General features: G+C 50.0%; 1 protein-coding gene across 2 annotated transcripts; it reads left to right on the top strand.

The window, feature by feature from the left end:
* Window positions 1–471: 471 nt before the first annotated feature.
* SALL4 (spalt like transcription factor 4) lies at window positions 472–18,130 on the top strand. Of its 2 annotated transcripts, none has more exons than XM_055545331.1 (4): window positions 472–763; window positions 10,914–13,268; window positions 14,104–14,384; window positions 16,033–18,130. In XM_055545331.1, exons 1-4 carry the CDS (start codon window positions 634–636, stop codon window positions 16,450–16,452), a joined length of 3,186 nt encoding a protein of 1,061 aa, XP_055401306.1. In that variant the 5' UTR covers window positions 472–633; the 3' UTR covers window positions 16,453–18,130. The 2 variants fall into 2 exon arrangements, with proteins under 2 accessions (XP_055401306.1, XP_055401308.1); XM_055545333.1 differs by having other exon boundaries at window positions 483–763; window positions 10,914–11,942.
* The last annotated feature ends 2,995 nt before the right edge of the window (window positions 18,131–21,125 follow it).

Raw genomic sequence — 21,125 nt, 5'->3', positions numbered from 1 at the left:
CAAAACTCAATTTAAACATTTCAATGAAAAAGGAGATGGGAGGGGAGAAGGGTCAAATCTTAGGGTTTTTTGTTTATTTTTTTGTTAGAGGTAAAAATTGAGACAAAATATTTCACTGAAAAGACCTTCCTCCCCAGCTTGCGCGGATATCAACCTTACAAAAGTAATTTTTGGAGCACACTACCAAATACGCTTGTTCCAAAACTGTTATGGAAACTCCTAGTTTTTAGTAAGTACACAATTATTTTTCTCTTTCTCTCCCAGAACTCAGATAGCTGAAGCGAGGATGGTCCCCCCTCGGATTTCGCCCAGCACCCAGCCAATCTGAGCCCGAATGCTAATTAGTTGCTCTGCCCAGATGAACACGCCTTTGTCGCTTGTAGGGCCGGACTACAAAGCCCAGAATGCCTCGCCCCTCCCTGATCAATGAGGGCTTATTTAAATGATCTCTGAGGTCTTGGACCCAGGCCAATCAGCTGTCAGGGCTCATGATAAATCGCAATGCATTATTGATAATAATAATTACTGAGACATGCGCGTTCCGGCCGAAGGGGGGTAAATTTCCCAACTCCAGGAATTTGTGGCGGAGTGGGCAAATAACCGCGGCTCTCCAGGCGCCCCGATGCTCGCACCATGTCGAGGCGCAAGCAGGCGAAGCCCCAGCACATCAACTCGGAGGAGGATCAGGGCGAGCGGCAGCCGCAGCAGCCGGCCCCCGAGTGTGCAGATGCGGCCCCAGCGGCGCCGGCGGCGGGGGCGCCGGGTGAGTGGGGCTGGGGGGCGCGCGCCCCGGGCGGGCAGCTTCTCAGACGCTCGCCCGCCCCTCGGAGGCGCGGGCTTTGGCGAGGCCGCGGCTCCCTCCGCAGATTCGGGAACTTGGATCCGGGGGCTTAGTTCCAGGGGCTAACCGGCAGCCTGGTTCCCCACCCCCACCCCCGCCCTCGTTAATTTTACACATTTTCTCGCTTCTCTCTCGTGGAAGTTTCACCCCCAGGTCTCGCTCTTACTGTAGGATCGACCCCGAGCCTCTGCCTGCCCCTCGTTCCTGAGAGGTCCCCTTCTCCTCGTCCTCTGCCCCTCTCTTAATTGGTTGCACTCCCCTCACTAGTAACCTCCCCCCCACACTTGTAACTTAGGCTCCCCTCCTCCCTCCCTGGCGCCGCTTTTAAAAGAAAAGACCCCGGGGGTCCCCACTCTATTGCCTCACCCGTTGGGGGCTTTTCTAGGCGCCTGGGGAAGGGGCGCACCTTTGGAAGACCCCCCGGGGGAGGCCGATCTGTTGCACGCGCCCCTCCCGTGCCGTGAGGGGGAGGGGGCGCGACCTCTCCCCACCCCCCAGGAGCTGGGGTGCGGGCCACCCGCGCTGCGGAGGGGACTGAGGGCCGGAAGAAGTGGAGGACGAGGGCACAAGATTGCCTTCTTTTCCGTTTCAAAAATTTCTTTTTTTGGTTTCCCTCTTTTCTCCCGGGGCTACGCCGCCTGCCGATCTTCGCCCTAACCTTTCGGGGCCTGACCTCCAGCCATCTTTGATTTCCGACTTCCTAAAAATAACCGCGGGCGGCGGGAGGGGTGCGGGCCCCCGGGCGCGGGGGTCGCGCGCGCTCTGCAGTCCCGCTGGGGTGCACCCGCCTGGCGTTGCGCGTGGCTTTTCTGGCGCGCCCCGCTTTCCGAAAAGCGCGCCCCGGGGGCCGGAGGGGAGAGGTCGCGCCAGGGCTGGGCGGTCGCGGCCAGGGCGAGCTCCCGGGGGCTGACCCGGCCCACGCTTCCGCGCCGCGCCTCTCCGGGGTCGGGAGGAGTTCGGGACCCCCAGCCCAGTCGGAGCGGCCGAGCGGACTCCTCTCTCCCTAATCATTTAACCTCGGGGGCTTTAGGAGCGAGTCGCTTTCTCACTATCTCCCCTCCGCCCTGGCCCGCCAAATTGTCGCCTGATAAGTTTTTCGCGTACGCGTGGGGGGAGGGGGCGTCTTTAAGCTCCTCTCGGGCCTTGTTGGTGGCTTCGCTCCCCTCGCCGCCTGCTTTCTAATTTCCCAGCGGGTGATGGGGGTGCGCGCGGCGACCCCAGTCGCTCCAATCCACTACAACGAGGGGAAGAGCCGTCGCCACTTTTTGGTTACCGTACCCTTTATTTCGGGGAGGGAATGGAATACATTTTCTGAATCTATAAGATTAATGTAAATCCCTATCCCCACCCCACCCCCCAAATAATTTTTTCCAGGGTAAGTTAAAGAGATCGGCTTGACCAAAGGGGCGGCTCTGCGGTTTTGGGGGCGTCCAGTGGTCAGGGCAGCGCGCACCGGAGGTCGGAGGAGGGCGGCCTCTCTTTGTGCCTTGGGAGGGGGGTGGGGGGGGAGGACGGAGAGGCTTCGTTGCCTGGCCCACCTGGAACAAAAGGGTTAACCCTCCGCCCGCCCGCTTCCTCCCGGGAAGGAGGGGCGAGCTCCTGGCTCTGACCCCTCCCCTGGTCCTGCTCTGACCTCCCCTTCCCCCTACCCGCTTCGTTTTGGGTGGGCGCACTCTTAGTGCGGCTTTTTGGTGGGATTCGGCACCTTAGGGGGAGCTGGTTACGGGGGGCGAGGGGACGTTCTTAAATGAACGCTAGCTGGAGTCGGCCACCAGTTAACCCGAGCTGTTTAGGATCGCGAGCCTGGCCGTGCGCTCCCTCCACAATTGGGGAGGGGGAGTTGCTATTGATCGCTGGGGTTGCGGTGGCCGCTGAGCTGCGCGCGGGCGTCCCCTGGAGGCCCAGTCGGGAACCTCGCGCTCTGCTGAGAGGCGGGTCCCCTCGCAGGTACCGGCTCCCACCTGATGGGAGGGACGCGCTAGGCCGGGGGTTGAAGAGCTCTGGGCTGGGCGCTCCTCAGGACACCAGTCAGTTCTTTGCGCTCTCCCTGGCGGTGCCGAAGTTTCTTTGGCAAGTCTTTAGCATTCTTGGAAAGAATTCTTCGACTCTAATATATGTTTGCAGAGCCCCCAGTTGCCGCCGTGAAACGGAAGGTAGTAGTACATTCCCATTTTAATGGATACATTTTGTGTTTGAGCCCCTGTTTGTTTGCGTATAATTAAAGACATCCAGTTTAGACTGATCTTATAGTGCACAGCAAATTTGAGACCATTTAAATGTGCTTTTTGAGGGAGGAAAATGAAGTTTGGCGATCTGTTAGATCCAAAAATCTGCAGGTGGTCAGGGGAGTCAGGCCATGTACAGAAAAATTAGCATTTTTTTCAAAAGAGGTTCAAATGGCCTTTGTGCTAAACTGGATTACAACCATCAACGATCAAGATTCCCCAATTTCAAATAACCGCTTAGCCGCAGTTTCTGAACTGAAATGACCTACATCTGCGGTAAGGAGTCAGAATGGGACATTTGGGAGTCTGTTTTAATTGAGGGAGAGGGAAATCTTGGTGACAGGAACCTCGGTGAGTGTTGCAGGCCAAGTTTCTGTGTTTGCATCTGGCTTTCTAGAAGAGAAGGGCTACAGCTTGCCCGAACCTCTTTTGTTCCTTTAAAAAGAAGTTGCACAAGTCGCTGCTAGCTGATCCTTCAAGCCCCTTCAGCCTTCCTCCTGTTAGGGAGCCATCTTGGGAGGGAGGGATAGAGTTAATGCTTCCTTTTTTTAAATGAAATGAAGTTTTTTGTAAGGTGTAAGAGTGAGGTGTGCATTCCAATCTGGTTGTAAGACTTTCAGCTGCGTAAGCTTTGCTTTCTGAGCTTCTGGGTTCTTTCTCTGTACCAGGGAGATGAAACACCCTATTTAGATAGCTTCAACTATAGAAGGCCCACTGTGTGCTGGAAATGTGATAGGTAATTAATTTTATTCAAAATAACAATTAAAAAAATTGTGTCAAGACAGCTGAACTGCCAAATTGGGATAATTCTGCAGTTTTATCTGCAGCCCACACCAGGCTGGAGACCTCACGTACATTACCTTTGATTTCCGTTTTTGCTCAGTTTAAACTTCAGCTCCTGGTTGCAATGGCTTGCCAGAGTTTCCTTGTTCTGTTTGATTTGAGCCGTGCTCTAAATCCAAGAAGTTGTGATTATCGTGGTTTTAGAGGAGTTGGTTATGGGATGGAATTTTCTGTCAGTTATTCTATCAGATGGAGGAGCCGGGCTGCTGTAGGCTTTAGAATAAGGGGTCCCAGGAAGCAATTTGGAAATTAAACAGTTTGCATTTGGTGCTCCAGGCTTTACTGCCTTGGAAAAAATGATGGAAAGAGTTTAAGATATCCTTTTCCATCATCCTTTACCTGTGTGCCTTTGATTGTTTAAAAAAGCATCTAAACCATCTTTAGAAGCCTCTAAATCCAGATGAGAACTGCATCTCAAATCATTGCCATCCATTTTTCCCCTAAAATTTCGAGTCCATGTCAGGTATTGTTCTAAGGGGTTCTGGGGAAGGAGAGAGCAAAAACTGCCTGCATGAAGTTAACAACTTCCTTTTAAAAGATGAGCTCCAGTTGAGGCAAAGTGGGATCTATCTCTAGCATAAACAGCAGAGCTTGCACACGTTAGCACAAAAAACTTTGATTTTTTTACTTCCTCCTTTTCAGCAAACTTGAATTTTGATCCAAGACAGTTCGGAACAATTTTTTTTTTGTACCTTTATTAAATGGAAACTTAATTACAGCTCTAATTTGCCACCTACAAATTGAGTTAAAGGCATTTCTCAGATTGCTGAATGCAGATGTAAAATTAAACTGGTTTAATTTTAAACACTTTTTGAACTGGTTCGGTTCTTAAGGATGTCTCAGTTTCCTTTTGTTTTTTGGTAAGCAGTTATCCTGCTGGTGGGGGTGTGGGGTAAGAGATATTAAGTACTTTAGATAATCTACTCATTGTAGTTCTTTTAATATAGGAATGGGAGGGAAAAAAAGATAAGCTTCAGGCATAATGCTTGTCTCAAGATATACGGTTGGTTTCTTAAGCATTTTCATAGGCTTCAGAATTTGATTGGCCTCTGGCAGATGAGCTTTTCTTGCTATACAATAGTAAGAGTATTTTCTATCCATTTGGCAGTGATTGAATCTAAGCCCCCTGCTGGGTTTACTGCATTCTTCCAACTTATTGGATAACTAGATGCTGAGAGATAACATTCCTAAAATTCGGGAGTGGGGGGTGGGGTGGAAGGATGGAAGATCTAGTTGCTGTAATCCCTCTGAACTTTGCTTTTTCCTTTTGGGAAGGGTTAACTTAAGCATACCCAGCGATTGTTCATAACAGAGTCCTCTTACTCTTGGGCAAATACGCTTTCAGTATTTGCCAATGGTGGTCTGGATGTCGAAGTACTTTACTGCACCAGCAAACAGAGCTCCTGCTGTTTGAAGACTCAGAGTGGGATGTTGCCAGTATTGCTTGGAGGCTCCAGAAGAGGCGAGCCTGTGTATACAGTGCCTGCAAGCTGGTATTCAGGTTGTAAATCACTCTTGGGAACTGCTGGGTCCTTCTGGGGCAGGGAGCTTAACCTTTTTCGTTCCCTCCCACAGTTCCCTCCCCCAACAGAAATATTGAAATGCGTACAGTGAGATACATAGAAATACCAAGGAAATAAATCGCGTTGAGATACACTGAGCAAAAATGATTGGAAATGTTTGTGATACAGTAATATGTGCTGCTTTATGAACACAGTAGAGAAGATCTAGCAGTCACTCAGGTAACCAGAATTTCCAGTAACACAACCGCATTAACATCATAGGAAAATACCTGCTTTCTGTTGACGACATAGGCACGGGCTCTGCAAATACTGTTGAGGTGTGTGCTCAGTGTTCACGACTGAAAGAATATTGTCTGCATGGGGGTGAAAACTTTTTCTGGGGGGGAGAGGGAGACAAAAACATATATTTGGGCCTTCCCCGGTGTTACAGTGGTTAAGACTTCGCGCTTCCACTGCACCAGGCACAGGTTCCTGAGATCCTGTGCGCTGTGCATCCTGGCCAAAAAAAAAAAAATGGGTGTTAACAGTGGTTTGTGGTCTTCCAAAGGATCATAGTACATAAACAGATATACAGTATGTTTGTGGTATTAAAGTTTTGGGGGTGAGGGGTGGGGAGAGTAGGGGGGAAAAAATGCTTTAAAAGCTTTCCTAGAGGGGTAAAATGAAAAAAAGGAAGTGTTCTAGCAGAAACAGTAATAAATGAGGCTGCTAACTTCAGTGCCTTTTTCAGTGTATTTAAGACTAGAGTCCCTGCTCTTGTGTTTTCTAGTGAACAGTGTAGCACCTTGAGTCATTTATTCCTGAGCCTATTTCCACACTTGCACGTTGGAAGCACAGATGCTTGTCTATGTGGCTGCAAAGATAAATGACTTAAGGTGTGAGAGTCCGCAGTGGGTGCTCTGTGGCAATATATGGGGGATGGTCGTAGTTGTGCTTTGGCGCTTAACAAGCAGAATGGGCATTTGTACACGGGCTTTGCTAGAGATTTCCAGAAGTAGCATGGCTGAGACACGAGGGGTGTAACATGCTAATTAAAAAAAAAAAAAGCCAAAAGTGTATACATTTTGAAGTTTCTCTTCTACCCCAGGCCTGTGCTCCAGAAGCCAGGGACCAGCCTCAGCAACTCTTATTTCAGAAGTTTCCCACGGACATATTTATGTCTCTTCCCAGACATGGCAGGGGGGAAGCACATTATCTGTACAGCCTGTTCTGTGCATTTTTTCCTCCTTTTTAAATCACTCTTGAGTGGTTGTCCTATAGAGCAAGCACCTGTAGTAAAAAGCTACAAAATAGTCATCTTTTTTCTGTACCCTGATTTATTTCATCAGAATCTTGCTGGTGAACCCCGGTGTGTCCATTTTAGTTTGGGCTGTTTCTTGCTATGAGCCCTGAACCCCGGCATCACAGAAAGTAAATTCTTACCAAGGGAGTTGCTGGGTGGAAGAATTGCAGTATAACCATGGTGGTGGTGGATTGTACTCTGAAGAAGTTGTATCTATTTATGCATTTACCTGGCTGGTATATTTCCCTCCCAAGAGAAGCTTTCCTAGTTTCCCTTGGAAAGTTCTTGGCACATAATTGCCAGAGTTGCACTTCCAGAAAGATGGTGCCACTTAACACACCTCCACAAGCGCCGCATGACAGACGCACAGGAGATACACCGTCTTAATGATTCTGGGAACTGATGGATACTTTTAACTTGATTCTTGGGAATTTGGTTGCTTTAGAGCAGTTGTGGAGTTGGAAGGAAGGTGGTACCTACCTACTGTTCCCCATGGACATAGCTGGGGTGTAATTGATGCTTTTGAACTGTGGTGTTGGAGAAGACTCTTGAGAGTCCCTTGGACTGCAAGGAGATCCAACCAGTCCATTCTGAAGATCAGTCCTGGGATTTCTTTGGAAGGAATGATGCTAAAGCTGAAACTCCAGTACTTTGGCCACCTCATGCGAAGAGTTGACTCATTGGAAAAGACTCTGATGCTGGGAGGGATTGGGGGCAAGAGGAGAAGGGGACGAGAGAGGATGAGATGGCTGGATGGCATCACCGACTCGATGGACGTGAGTCTGAGTGAACTCCGGGAGTTGGTGATGGACAGGGAGGCCTGGTGTGCTGCGATTCATGGGGTCGCAAAGAGTCGGACACGACTGAACGACTGATCTGATCTGATCTGATTGTGTCTTAACCCTCCCTGTCCCGCCCCCACCCCAACCTGCCCCTTCAAGCTTTCCTGTCCTCCCCAGGGGTTTCTGCAAGAGGCAAGATAGTTGCCATCTCAGTAAAAGAAACAGTAGGAGAGGAAGGAAGGGCATGAAGAGTGTTCACAGGGAGGATCTGTGCATGCCTGGCTTTAGCTTCACCACCTTGGGGAAGTTAATGCCCCATGCCTCAGTTTCCCCCTCTGTTAAATGTAATAGTCTCTTTTGTTAATTGTTAATAACATATAAATTACAACTGTACATAATAAGTGCTCAAAAGTTATCTATGACTACATTTTTTATTGTGTTGTCTTGGGTAAAAGTCACATCTCGGAGTCTGTTTTTCTCATCTATAAATGGGGCTGGTGTTTAATAGGATTGGATGGAGATGTAGCGTGGACCACGGGGCACCTAGAGGTTCTAGTCTGGACTGTAGGGGACTTCCAGGCTGCTCATCTTTGCATCATCAGACCCCTAGCCCTGCCTTGCACTGCGTAGGAAGTGAGAAGGGTTGTTGTTAAGTCTTATTTTCAGCAGCCCTAGTTGCCCAGGTAACCAATCCACGGAAATAGACAAGGTGAAGAAATGGCTGTTCACTGAACACCTACAGTGTCTGCACTTTGCCCAGACCCTAGGACGGTGCCAGGCTCGTAGCCAGCACTCCCAAACACTTACTAATCACATTACTGAACCCAGGCCTCTACCTTAGGTCGCTGTCATGATTGTACACATTTAATAGGAATCCTGAGGGGTAAACCTACCATATCAAACCTGTGGGTGATAGATTACCATAATTTGTGTTTTCTTTCCCTTGGCTCACACCAGCCCACACACACCTTGCTAAACTTCTGATTACTACCTAGTCTGAAATTAGCAAAGATTAAGTCAATTTATTAAGGCTATGCTGTGGAAATTTAAAAGAGTCAGTGTTTGAAACTGTTGGAAACTATAGATCTTTCTTAAGAGAAATAGACTGTTTCAAGATCAAGATCAATCCCTCCCCCAAATTGTTGACTGACTCCTCAGTCAAAACCCATGGTGTTGGGAAATGTAATCACCCAAGAAGAGGCAAAATAGGTTCATTTATTTTTAAAAAGTGATTATTTTACTTAAAAAATAAATGAATACTTCCTGACATCCTGGCCATTTCCCCATTCATTTGTACATTTCAAATAGGTGTGTTTTTTTTGTTTTAAACAAAAATGGTCACTTGTTGCATACTATTCTGTAACCTACTTCCACCTAATTTCTGTCTCCGAATTCAGAACATACGGAAATTCTACATTGTTTTCATACTGTGGGTATACCAAAATTTATATTCCCCCCCCCTTTTTTTTGTGGCTGTAAACATTTTTGTGAAAAATACCCTTCTTCCTAGGTGGATCTTTGTATCCATATGCAAAAGTCTGTGATTTAGCTCAGCATACCTGGGATTGCGGTGTCTGAGGTGTGCCTCTGTGACTTCTCCCGTTAGGGTGTACGTACAACAGAACAGCCAAGAAATGAAAACAGTCAAGTCACTTACAGAGTCTCCACTCGCCAGGGCCTAGGCATCTGGCTGAAGCATGGCTGCCCAGTAGGTGTTTTGACATACAGACTGATCACTGTGAAGGAAATGGGATCCAATTGGCAAAAGAAACCCAGGGACCAATCGTTTTCAGGAATGGAACTGCCCAGACTATGAAGGTTGTTTGATTTAATGTAACAGTAGTAGAGGCTGCAAATGGAGGGCGAGGAATAAATTCTATCATTCCATCGTTTCCTGCTTTTCTTGGGCTTCTTTGTTTAATGACTTGTTAATCCTTTAATGTCATGCTAAGGCATTTCTACAGGTTTTCCATAATCAGGAAGGTCAGTAAAGTCTTTTTCTTGGACGTGCAATCTTTCCCTTTATTTTTTCCAGTTTTTTTTTCCCCCCTCACACATAAAAAACATTCCTTGGATATCGGCTTTGTCTTATTTAGGTCTCCGTATTTTAGGTGAATTTAGTACCACCGTCATAGTTCTTGGCACCTTTAAACTTCCAGTGTCTCTGGTGGGAAGGTGGAGTTCCCACATTGTCTGCAGGAGTGATTTATTGCAGTTTCACTTTTTGATGGACCCAGGGTGGAGATGAACAGCAGGCTTCCAATGTCATTTTAATGAATGACATGAAATCCATTTGCTTTTGTAAGCCAGCTCTGAGGTGGGGCAGAGAGCTCCGTGGGGATTATTTTAATAAATTATATTGAGTTTCCCAGCACTGCCTTAATAATAAGTTGGTACAGATTACTAGATGGCCAGTGCAGGAGATGCAAGATACCCGACTTCAGTCCCTGGGCCGGGAAGAGCCCCAGGAGAAGGAAATGGCAACCCACTCCAGTATTCATGCCTGGAAAATTCCATAGACAGAGGAGCCTGGCAGGCTACAGCCATGGGGCCGCAAAGAGTCGAATGTGACTTAGTGAATGAGCACACACTAGGTTGCCCAAGACAAGTCTGTTTGCACTGTTCTGGAGGCTGGACCCCTGAAGCTGAGGAGCAGCAGGGTCGTTTTCTCTTGGAGGCTCCAAGGCGAGTGTGGCCCACGCAGCCTGCTTGCTGCCTTCTGTTGGGTCCAGCATCCTTGCCTTAGAGCTTTGTATCTCCTACCTTGGCCTAACGTGGCCTTATTCTGTCTCATGTCTTTTTTTTTTTTTTAATTTCTATTTATTTTTGGCTGCACTGGGTCCCTGTTGCTGCATCCCGGCTTTCTCTAGTTGCTGTGCAAGGGCTCTCATTATGTGGTGGTTTCTCGTTGCAGAATATGGGCTCTAGGCCCATGGGCTCAGTAGTTGCGGCACATGGGCTTTAATTGATTCGAGGCATGTAGAATCTTCCTGGACCAGGGGTCGAACCTGCGTCCCCACCCTTGGCAGGTGGATTCTTAACCACTGGACCACCAGGGAAGTTTTCCTGTCTCTTTTCTCCTTAAGGACACCAGGCATTGGGCTTGGGGTCCACTCTAATTACAGTTGTACAGAGCCTCCCCCCCCCCCACCCCCAACAAGAAGACCACATGCACAGGGGAACGGGTTGGGATTGGATATTTGGGGGGGTTATGATTCCACCCACTACACCAGTGGTTGGCTCCCTGAGACCCTCATTCCCTTCCATGGTCTTCTCCTTGTTAGGACACAGATCATGAAGACCTCTGAATTGTGAGTTGTGGGTCCCCCCCCCCCCCCCCCCCCCCCCCCCCCCCCGAGATCGCCCTGTGTCCTTCCTAGGGTGGAATTCTCATCTCCTCCTTCCCTCTCCTCGCAGGTGCTCCAATGAACTATCTTGGTGGTGGTGGCAGCGACGAGCTGAATGGGGACGGAGCAGGGATAAAACGGCCCCGGCGGGAGGAGACCCACGTATGCGAGAAATGCTGTGCCGAGTTCTTCAGCTTCTCTGAGTTCTTGGACCACAAGAAAAATTGCACTAAAACGCCCCCCGTGCTCATCTTGAAGGACAGTGAGGGGCCGATGTCGTCCGAAGACTTGTCAGGGACTGTGCTCAGCCCGCAGCTGCCGAGCCCGGGCCGGAGGGAGGGCCACCGGGACAATGGCAGCGGTGGAGGGGCCCCCGGGGACTTGAGGGAAAAGCCGGGGGCGGAGTCCGTCCTGTATCTGAAGACGGAGGCCGCCCTGCCGCCCGCGCCGCAGGACATAAGCTACTTACCCAAAGGCAAGGTGGCCAACACCAATGTCACGCTTCAGGCGCTGCGCGGCACCAAGGTGGCGGTGAACCAGCGCAGCGCCGATGTGCCTCCGGCGCCCGTACCCGGCGCCGGCAGCCTGCCCTGGGTGCTCGAGCAGATCCTGTGCCTCCAGCAGCAGCAGCTGCAGCAGATCCAGCTCACGGAGCAGATCCGGGTACAGGTGAACATGTGGGCCTCGCACGCCCTCCACGCCGGGCACGCGGCCGACTCGCTGAAGACGCTCGGGGGCCACGTGTCGCAGCAGGTGTCGGCGGCCGTGGCCCTGCTCAGCCAGAAGGCGGGGAGCGCCGGGCTGCCCCTGGACGCCCTGAAGCCCGCCAAGCTACCTCACGCCAACGTCCCTTCCGCCGGCGGCTCCGCCTCCCCGGGGCTGCCGCCCTTCGCGCTGAAGCCGGACGCCACCCGGGTGCTCCCCGGCGTCCTGTCGCGCCTCCCCGGGGCGCTGCTCCCCCAGGCCCAGGGCTCTGTGCTCTTCCAGAGCCCCTTCTCCGCGGTGGCCTTAGACCCGTCCAAGAAAGGCAAAGGGAAGCCACCGAGCGTCTCCCCGGTGGAGGTCAAACTCAAGGACGAGGCGCTCTGCCGGCACAAGTGTAAGTACTGTAGCAAGGCTTTTGGGACTGATAGCTCCTTGCAGATCCACCTCCGCTCCCACACCGGAGAGAGACCCTTCGTGTGCTCCGTGTGCGGCCACCGCTTCACCACCAAGGGCAACCTCAAGGTGCACTTCCACCGGCATCCCCAGGTGAAGGCAAACCCCCAGCTGTTTGCCGACTTCCACGACAAGACGGCGGTGGGCGGCGGCCTTCCCTTCGCGCTGGCCGGCCCCGTCCCCCTCGAGGAAGCCGGGCTCTCCCTAGACAGTAAACCCGCGCTCGCGGCGGGGACCCCCAGTGTTGTAGGGCTAGCTCAGAATCTCCCCTCGGGGCCTCACCCCAAGGACGTCGCGGGGGGCCCGTTGCCCAGCGACCTGCATCCCGGGCCGTCTCCGGAAAGCGAGGATGGCTCCATCCTGCCCGGGGTGGGGCCGACACATCCCTCCCCCAGGGTCGGAGGCTTCCCAGGGGGTGGGCCGCCGGAGCCGGGGTCGGAGACCCTGAAGCTGCAGCGGCTGGTGGAGAACATAGACAAGGCCACCACCGACCCCAACGAGTGTCTCATCTGCCACCGCGTCCTCAGCTGCCAGAGCTCACTCAAGATGCACTACCGCACGCACACCGGGGAGAGGCCTTTCCCGTGCAAGGTCTGCGGCCGCGCCTTCTCCACCAAAGGCAACCTGAAGACGCACCTGGGGGTGCACCGCACCAGCGCGTCGCTGAAGACGCAGCACTCCTGCCCGATCTGCCATAAGAAGTTCACCAACGCGGTTCTGCTGCAGCAGCACATCCGTATGCACATGGGCGGCCAGATCCCCAACACGCCTCTGCCCGAGAGCCCCTGCGAGTTCGCGGGCCCCGAGCCCTCGGCGGCCGGGGAGAATGGCAGCCCCGGCGCGCCCGCTCACGATGGGGTCATGGAAGCCATCGACGTAGACGAAGCCTGCCCCCAGGAGGCCGCCCCCAGCAGCTCCTCGAGGGTCCTCGGGCCCCTCGCCGGCGTCCTCGCGGCGTCCCCTACCCCGGGGCTGGCCACGGCGGCTTCGCTGGACGCCCCGGTGAAGGCGGGGCTCGCTGCGCTCGTCCTGCAGCGGCAGGGCAGCCGAGAAAACGGGTCCGTGGAGAGTGACGGCCTGACCAATGATGACGCCTCCTCGGTGATGGGTGACCCCGAGTGCGCCAGCCGAAGCCCAGACGTCCTGGAGAGCACGTCCTTCCAGGCGGTCTCGCCGGCCCATAGCCAGGCGGAGAGCGTCAAGTCCAAGTCTCCAGACGCCGACGGCAAAGGGGACGGCTCCGAGAGCAGCCGCACTGAGATGGAAGGTGATAGAGCTTTGGATTTCACTTAGGTCCATTCTGGGCTCGAGGTCATCTGGAAGAAACCCGGGGTGACCTTGACCGATGGAGAGTGAACTAGCTCCTCTGTAGGGCAATTAGTGACCACCTCTGTCATAGTCCTGACATGCTTTTACTTAGGACAGTTCTTGCAGATTGGGCATGGACAGTTTCCTTTGCTTGGTTTTGATTTTTGTGTTGGGAGGCCCGTGGTGGCCGCACGGGGATTCTTTGGAGTTAATGCTATCCTAGAAGAGTATTTCAGCAAGTGGACACCAGTGAGATAATTCATAGTTCCTTGATTCAGAGATCCCACTCCCTAATGTCACAGATGGGTAATTCTTGAGGGAGAAAAGAGAATCTAACCTATTTTAAATTGTGGGGTGCCTGTTGATGGCATTAATGAGGGGACACCATTGTAGAATCGGAAAGATGGTGTCAGAGCAGACTTTAAAGGTAACTTGATGTGGGGATTGAACTTGGAACTGCGTTGCATGCGTTACTGATGCCGTTACCTTTTAAAATCCAAAATATTGGGTTGGCCAAAGAGTCTGTTCGGGCTTTTCCACCTCCTGTTTTGGGGAAACCCGAACGAATTTTTTGGCTCACACAATAGGAAAATTCTTTTAAGTCTTGGAGTCATCATTTTCTGTGTAGCTAAGTAAGAAGAAAGCTGCCTCCAAGGTGTAAACTTCCTGGAAGGTGTTTCCAGACTCGAAAACGGTGGGGCAGTGGTGGTCAAAACTCCTTTCTTGGTTTGAAGAATGAATGAATGACGTGATGATAAAGTTTTTTTTTTTTCTTCTCTTTTCCCTGTGCGCAGGTCGGAGCAGTGTTCCATCCACATTTATCCGAGCCCAGCCAACCTATGTCAAAGTTGAAGTTCCCGGTGGGTTTGTGGGTCCCGCGACCATGTCCCCAGGTATGACGCCTCTGTTGGCGGCCCAGCCCCGACGACAGGCCAAGCAGCACGGCTGCACGAGGTGCGGGAAGAACTTCTCCTCAGCCAGCGCGCTTCAGATCCACGAGCGGACTCACACCGGTGAGAAGCCCTTTGTGTGCAACATCTGTGGGCGCGCTTTCACCACCAAAGGCAACTTGAAGGTAAGCCTCCTCAGGGTTCCGCTGGGGGTGGGGGGCTCAGTGTTAAGCAGTGATATTCATCCCTAACGAATCCTTCCATCAGGGCCAAGTGGGATATGACATCGTGCCGTCTCAAAACTGGCTCTTGAAATATAGTATTTTTTAAAAAGGAATAATGGATAGGACTGCGTGCTTCCACTGCTGGGCCCCAGGTTCAAGCCCAGGTTGGGGAACTAAGATCCTGCCAGCTCTGCAGTGCAGTGAAAAAAAGAAAAAAGAAACAGGCTTTCTCACATTACAGCGTCTCTGAGGTTGGGATGTTAGTTGCCTTCATAAAATCCTGCAGATCTGGAAACATAGACGGTGATTGTCATGTTCGTAATACAAAATTGATAAATCCTGTATGGGTTTGTCTTGTGCTTTTAGACTTGATGACTGGTCTTCAACTTTTTATTTAAAAAAAGGGATTTGAAAACTCAAAAGGCAAACTGGGAAAATAATTGCAGAAAGGAGGGCGGGTTGAAGAAGCAGGAGGCAGTAGAGTATCTTTGCTCTTCAGAAGAGTCCCTGTCTTGTTTGCCACCGTAGATGAAATAACATTCGTTCCTGGTGGCTTGTGTAACCTTCCCAGCTAGGCTTATTTTTTCCTCAGCAATGATTGCTCCTGTTGACACTATGTATCTAGGATGTCAGCTCCATCAGGGCAGGGTCTGTTTTGTCCAAAAATTAATTTTTATAACTCAAATTTTTTATTCGGGTCAGTTCCCACAAAGGGGGAAGTTGCACAGAGATGCTCACACACTTTGCTAATTTCTCCCAGTGGTAGAATTTTAATTTTACTCACCTGTAGAATAAATGGGCTTCTCAGGCGGCACTAGTGGTAAAGAACCCACCTGCCTGTGCAGGAAACGTACAAGAGATGTGGGTTTGATCCCTGGGTCAGGCAGATCCCCTGCAGGGCATAGCAACCCACTCCAGTATTCTTGCCTGGAGAATCCCATGGACAGAGGAGCCTGGAGGGCTACAGTCCATGGGGTTGGTCGCAAAGAGTTGGACACAGCTGAATTGACTTAGCATACGTGCAGAGAATCAGTTGTAACCAGGCATTGACACTGATGTAAGCTCCTGGTCTCACCTGTTTTCTCATTTCACCTGCGCTCAGTGTCTGCATGCCTTTGGTTCCATACCATTGGTTACCTCTGTAGGTTTGTGTGTTAACACCTCGTAACCCTAGCACTCTGAAACAACACTATACTACCTAGTAGCATTGACAGAAGTGCACGTGAATAGATGGGGAAGATCGGAGTGTGCGTCCCCAACTTTGTTTGCCTGCCTCTAGGGAGGAATGTGGGTCCATTGTTGCCAGATGGTCTGATTGTTCCCGGCTCCCACCCCCCCCTCAGAGAATAGATAATCTGGATTTTTTAATATGAAATCTAATTTTTCTCTTGGCTGCTCTCTGCAGCTTGTGAGATCCTAGTTCCCCAATGCAGGGTTTTAACCTGTGCCCCTTGCAGTGGGAGCATGGAGCCATAACCAAGGAATTCTCCGAAATCTAATTTTAAAAATAGAAGTTTAGATGGACCAAACCTGGGCAGACTTGACTTTGATTGGCCCACACGAAAAAACCTCTGTTTGGGTGGAAACCTTTCTGTCCCTCTTCCCACAGGTCCATTACATGACACACGGGGCCAACAATAGCTCGGCACGCCGTGGCAGGAAGCTGGCCATCGAGAACACCATGGCTTTGTTAGGAACGGACGGAAAGAGGGTCCCCGAGATGTTTCCCAAGGAAATCATGGCCCCTTCGGTGAGCGTGGACCCCGTCATGTGGAACCAGTACGCCACCATGCTCAACGGTGGTCTGGCCATGAAGACCAACGAGATCTCCGTAATTCAGAGTGGTGGCATCCCCACCCTCCCGGTGTCCCTGGGGGCCAGCTCCGTGGTGAATAACACGGCCGCCTCCAAGATCGACGGCTCCCAGTCCGCCGCCGGGGCCGAGGTGGAGAAGCCAGGGACGGCCGACAACGTCCCCAAACACCAGTTCCCGCACCTCCTGGAAGAAAACAAGATCGCAGTCAGCTAAGCCGCAGGAGGACGCACCTCCGAGGAGCAGTGCACGCAGTGACCTCTCTAGAGAACTGTATCTTTTATTGTTCTCTCTTTTTTTTTTTTTTTAAGGCCCCCATCTCCTCCAGTTTTCTTCCTGATGTGCAAATAACGTTTACAGTTGTGGCCACAACCTCAGGCATGGCTTACAATCACAATGTTGCTATGCTGCTTTGCAAAAAAAGAAAAAAGAGAGGAAAAAAAAAATTCTTACTAAAACAAATACTAGTATTTTTTTAAATTTTGGAAGAAAGCGGGTCTTGCAAAGTAGTTTTGTTACTTGCAACAAACTATATACATAAAAACCTTTGTACAACCTCGAGTAACTGTTTCCAAAGATGGTCACCTCTTTCAAGTTGGAAGGTATTGAACCACCATGGAGAAGACACCTGTTTCACCTGCTTGGGGGTGGAGTGGCGGGGGTGGGGGGCGGCTGTATACTTAATTCTGCGGGGACTGTATGCGGGTAAATGGACATGGTCTGTCGTCTGTTTCGGGACCTGTTGTCGTTTTCTCCCAACCCTGCACCCATTTTTCTTTTGTTTTTTTGAATGTACTTTTTTTTTTTTTTTGAAAACCAAGGTTGTAGAATTCCAAAGTGTTTTTCAACCTTGGAACCTTAAGTAGGATGCCCTCAAGTGGACTGATTTTAGTCCTTAGAGAGTCAGTGTGTGTGTTGCTGCTTATTTAAATACAGTTCAGTTGGAGCCTCAAGAGTGCCAAGGTCCTCTCTACCCTTCCAGATGCCACCTTTTTCCTAAAACCAGGAGAGGTGAACACCTGAGCAGGGAATCTCAGGTGATATAATTTAGTTCACCAGTGCCTGCTCTGTTGAAGAGCTCGGTGTCCATTCTTGAAGAAACAAACTCATGGAAGGGCATGTTTTCTTATTATATACTAAAAACTTCTTATACTAATTTGTACCAACATTTCCTTGATTGTGACTTAATGCCGAGTAATTATGAAGATTTTTTTTTTTCTTCTGAGTATTGCATGAAGGCTACCAAGTTGGAACAGGCGAGTCCTGGATGTGAAAGCTTTAATTTATCTACCTCATTCGTGTGTTATTTTTGTAGCTATAGTCTCTATTTTCCTATTGGATGACCGCTGAAGTGTTCCTAGACCCTATCATAAACCTAAGAGTTGATGTATTGGTGGGAGCACCTGGAAGTTCAAGATGATGTTGTGATTCTTTTTTTTCTTCTTCTAACCCTAACCCCTTGTGTATATGTGATATTAAGCAGACGATGAAGCGTTCCTCTTGAAGATTTAACAAGCAAGGAGAAAGACCCACATGTTCAGGTGGGGAAGTCTTTGCCCCTCTGTTTGGAAGAGTGGATTGTGGCTTTTGTCAAGTCTTGTCTCTTGGTAATTGCACCTGACTTTAGGATCCACCCCCCCCCCCCCAAGTTTTTTTTGTTTTGTTTTGCCAAGTTGTGCCTTTCCTTCTGGAATTGTAAGTGACACAATGGTAGTGCCTGTTTACACTGTGAAGCGGATATTGTTACAGAAGATAGACCAGAGGCTTTCTCACTTGTTAAGCTTAATAATGCCTTGTGAATGTATGATCTACGGAGAAACCCCTGTAGTTTTTACCTGCTGATGCTGTCTGTCTGTTGGAGAATAAATTTTGAATGGTTCTTTTTTTTTCACCACCAGGCGTGTATGTAAATTTTTCTGTTAGTTTCTGCTCCACACCTGAGAGTCCTTTCCTGACAATCATTTCCAGCTGCCTTGGGAGAAATTCCACACAACTAAGTAGGATAGGGGCTTCCGCAGTGGCTCAGTGGTGAAGAATCTGCCTGCAGCGCAGGAGACACGCTGGGTCAGGAAGATCCCCTGGAGGAGGGCACGGCAACCCACTCCAGTATCCTTGCCTGGAGAACCCCAAGGGCAGAGGAGCCTGGCGGGCTACAGTCCATGGGGTTGCAAAGAGGCGGCACGACTGAAGTGACTTGAGCTCGCAGCACAACTAGGCCACTTCAGCTTTCTGAACCAAACAAGCAAAATGAGAAGGCTAATGCATTGAACACTTACTATGTCCCAGATGAGATGGGCATAAAAATTGGTCCCAACTCTGGATCACGAGGATTCTCTTGGTTCAGTCTGTTGAGACTGAGGAAGGCAGGCATGTGGGGCCAAAGCCACCAGGCGGTGGGCGTCTCCTTCACCTTCCAGACAGTGGTTCTTGGCAGTTCGTAACCCAGGAAGCATGCATGCAATGGCATACTTCAGCATTCTCTAGTAATGCACAAAGAAAGTAGGCTGGTGGAGGTAATTTCTAAGGTGGGTTTTCTGTGTGTCTTCAAATATGGACACAGCAACAGTATTTCAGTGGGAGTTGCAGTTTCATCGGTTCCAGCGAGTACATTTTATCCCCCTCCCCACCATCACCTTCGTCAGGTTACCCTAGGACATTTGAATGCTTGTGGCTGGAAGTTAGAAAATGGCAGAACCTTGGTTGTAGGCTCTTCCCTGGGTTTGGGGGAAGTCTATTTTGAATCCATCAAAGAGGTATATTTGGCTAAGTTTGTGATTCTGACCTTGTGCTTTTTGTTGTTGTTTTTTTTAATCTGAGTGAACTCCGGGAGTTTGTGATGGACAGGGAGGCCTGGCGGGCTGTGACTCATGGGGTTGTGAAGAGTCGGACACGACTGAGCGACTGAACTGAACTGAATGTGGAGCATGTTTAAAGCCTTTATTGAGTTTGTTACAATATTGCTTGTGTTTTATGTTTTGTGTTTTTTGGCCACAAGGCATGTGGGGTCTTAGCTCCCCAACCAGGGGTCGAACGAGTCCCCCCTGCATTGGAAAGTGCAGCGCTAACCACCGGACAGCCAGGCAGTCCCCGACCCCGTCTCTGATTAAGATCTAAACACCGTTGTGGCTAATTCATGACTTCGCTTTCTTCTCTCCTCGGCCCCATTTATTTTACGGATTCGGTAACCATAGTCATTTAAAGGGGCACTTTTTCTGGTGGAGAAAGCATGTGCTTCTTGTGGCGTAATCATTCTCTGTCCTGGTAACTCCCTCAGTTCTGTTTCCTTGTTTCTAAACAAAATCATTAACGACTACTCACAGAAAGTGAGTTATTAGCTTTCAGAGCTATTAACATCTCCTAATAAGCTGAGAGAAGCAACTGCTTTTGGTCTAGGGATCCTGCTTTGGTCCTGGTATACATGAAAATTCAGATTTCCCCCTAAATAAAAAAATACCAAGAAAACCCCAGGTCCTTACCACTTTGCTGTGATTCAACTATTTCTAAATAATGAAAATGGAGCATTAGCTAAACATGGCCAAAACGAGGAGCAGGAAGCAAATTTGCCTCTCAGAAGTGGATGCTGCAACTGAGGTATTAAGGATAAGACCTCAGTGTTTAAAAGAAGCATCAAACTGCATTTGAAAGTCTTAAAAGAAATTTTTAAAAAATTTTTGATTGTGCTGGGTGTTCGCTGCCGCTCGCAGGCTTTCGCTGGCTGTGGCGGGTCGGGCTGCTCTAGCTGCGGTGTGCGGGCTCCTGGTTGCGGCGGCTTCTCCTGGGGAGCGGGGCTCTGGGGCTCCGGGACTTGAGTAGCTGCAGCGTCTCAGGGTCAGCTGCCCAGAGGCAGGTGGAATCGTCCAGGCTAGAGCCAGGGATCGAACCTGTGACCCTGCCTTCCAACGCAGATTCTTAACCCTAAAGTCTGAATGTTTGAAAGTGACCTTTCTGGGAGAAGGAACTTCCCAAACGATTTGTATTTCTTCCCTTCTTGTCCCCCTCTTGTATCATTTCCACCCTCCAACCCTTTGTAAGTTCAGTTCAGTTCAGTCACTCAGTCGTGTCTGACTCTGCGGCCCCATGAACCGCGGCACGCCAGGCCTCCTTGTCCATCACCAACTCCCGGAGTATACCCAGACTCATGTCCATTGTGTCGGTGATGCCATCCAGCCATCTCATCCTCTGTCGTCCCCTTCTCCTCCTGCCCCCAATCCCTCCCAGCATCAGAGTCTTTTCCAATGAGTCAGCTCTTTGCATCAGGTGGCCAAAGTATTGGAGTTTCAGCTTCAACATCGGTCCTTCCAATGAACACCCAGGACTGATCTCCTTTAGAATGGACTGGTTGGATCTCCTTGCAGTCCAAGGGACGCTCAAGAGTCTTCTCCAACACTACAGTTCAAAAGCATCAATTCTTCGGCGCTCAGCTTTCTTCACAGTCCAACTCTCACATCCATACATGACCACTGGAAAAATGTATCTGCTTTTGAATATGCTATCTAGGTTGGTCATAACTTTCCCTCCAAGGAGTAAGCGTCTTTTAATTTCATGGCTGCAATCACCATCTGCAGTGATTTTGGAGCCTAAGAAAATAAAGTCTGACACTGTTTCCACTGTTTGCCCATCTATTTCCCATGAAGTGATGGGACCAGATGCCATGATTTTAGTTTTCTGAATGTTGAGCTTTAGGCCAACTTTTTCACTCTCTTTCACTTTCATCAAAAGGCTAACCTTTTGTAAACCATCTATTAATTCAGTTGTTTTGTGTCTGACTCTGCAACCCCATGGACTGTGGCTCGCTAAGCTCTGTCCATGGAATTCTCCAGAGAAGAATACTGGAGTGGGTTCCCATTTCCTTCTCCAAGGGATCTTCCCGACCCAGGGATCGAACCTGT

This window comes from Bubalus kerabau, chromosome 13 (assembly GCF_029407905.1).
Source record: "Bubalus kerabau isolate K-KA32 ecotype Philippines breed swamp buffalo chromosome 13, PCC_UOA_SB_1v2, whole genome shotgun sequence".
Taxonomy (NCBI): Eukaryota; Metazoa; Chordata; class Mammalia; order Artiodactyla; family Bovidae; genus Bubalus; species Bubalus kerabau.
Note: the sequence above shows the minus strand (reverse complement) of the source record. Positions and strands in the feature narration are given on the sequence as shown.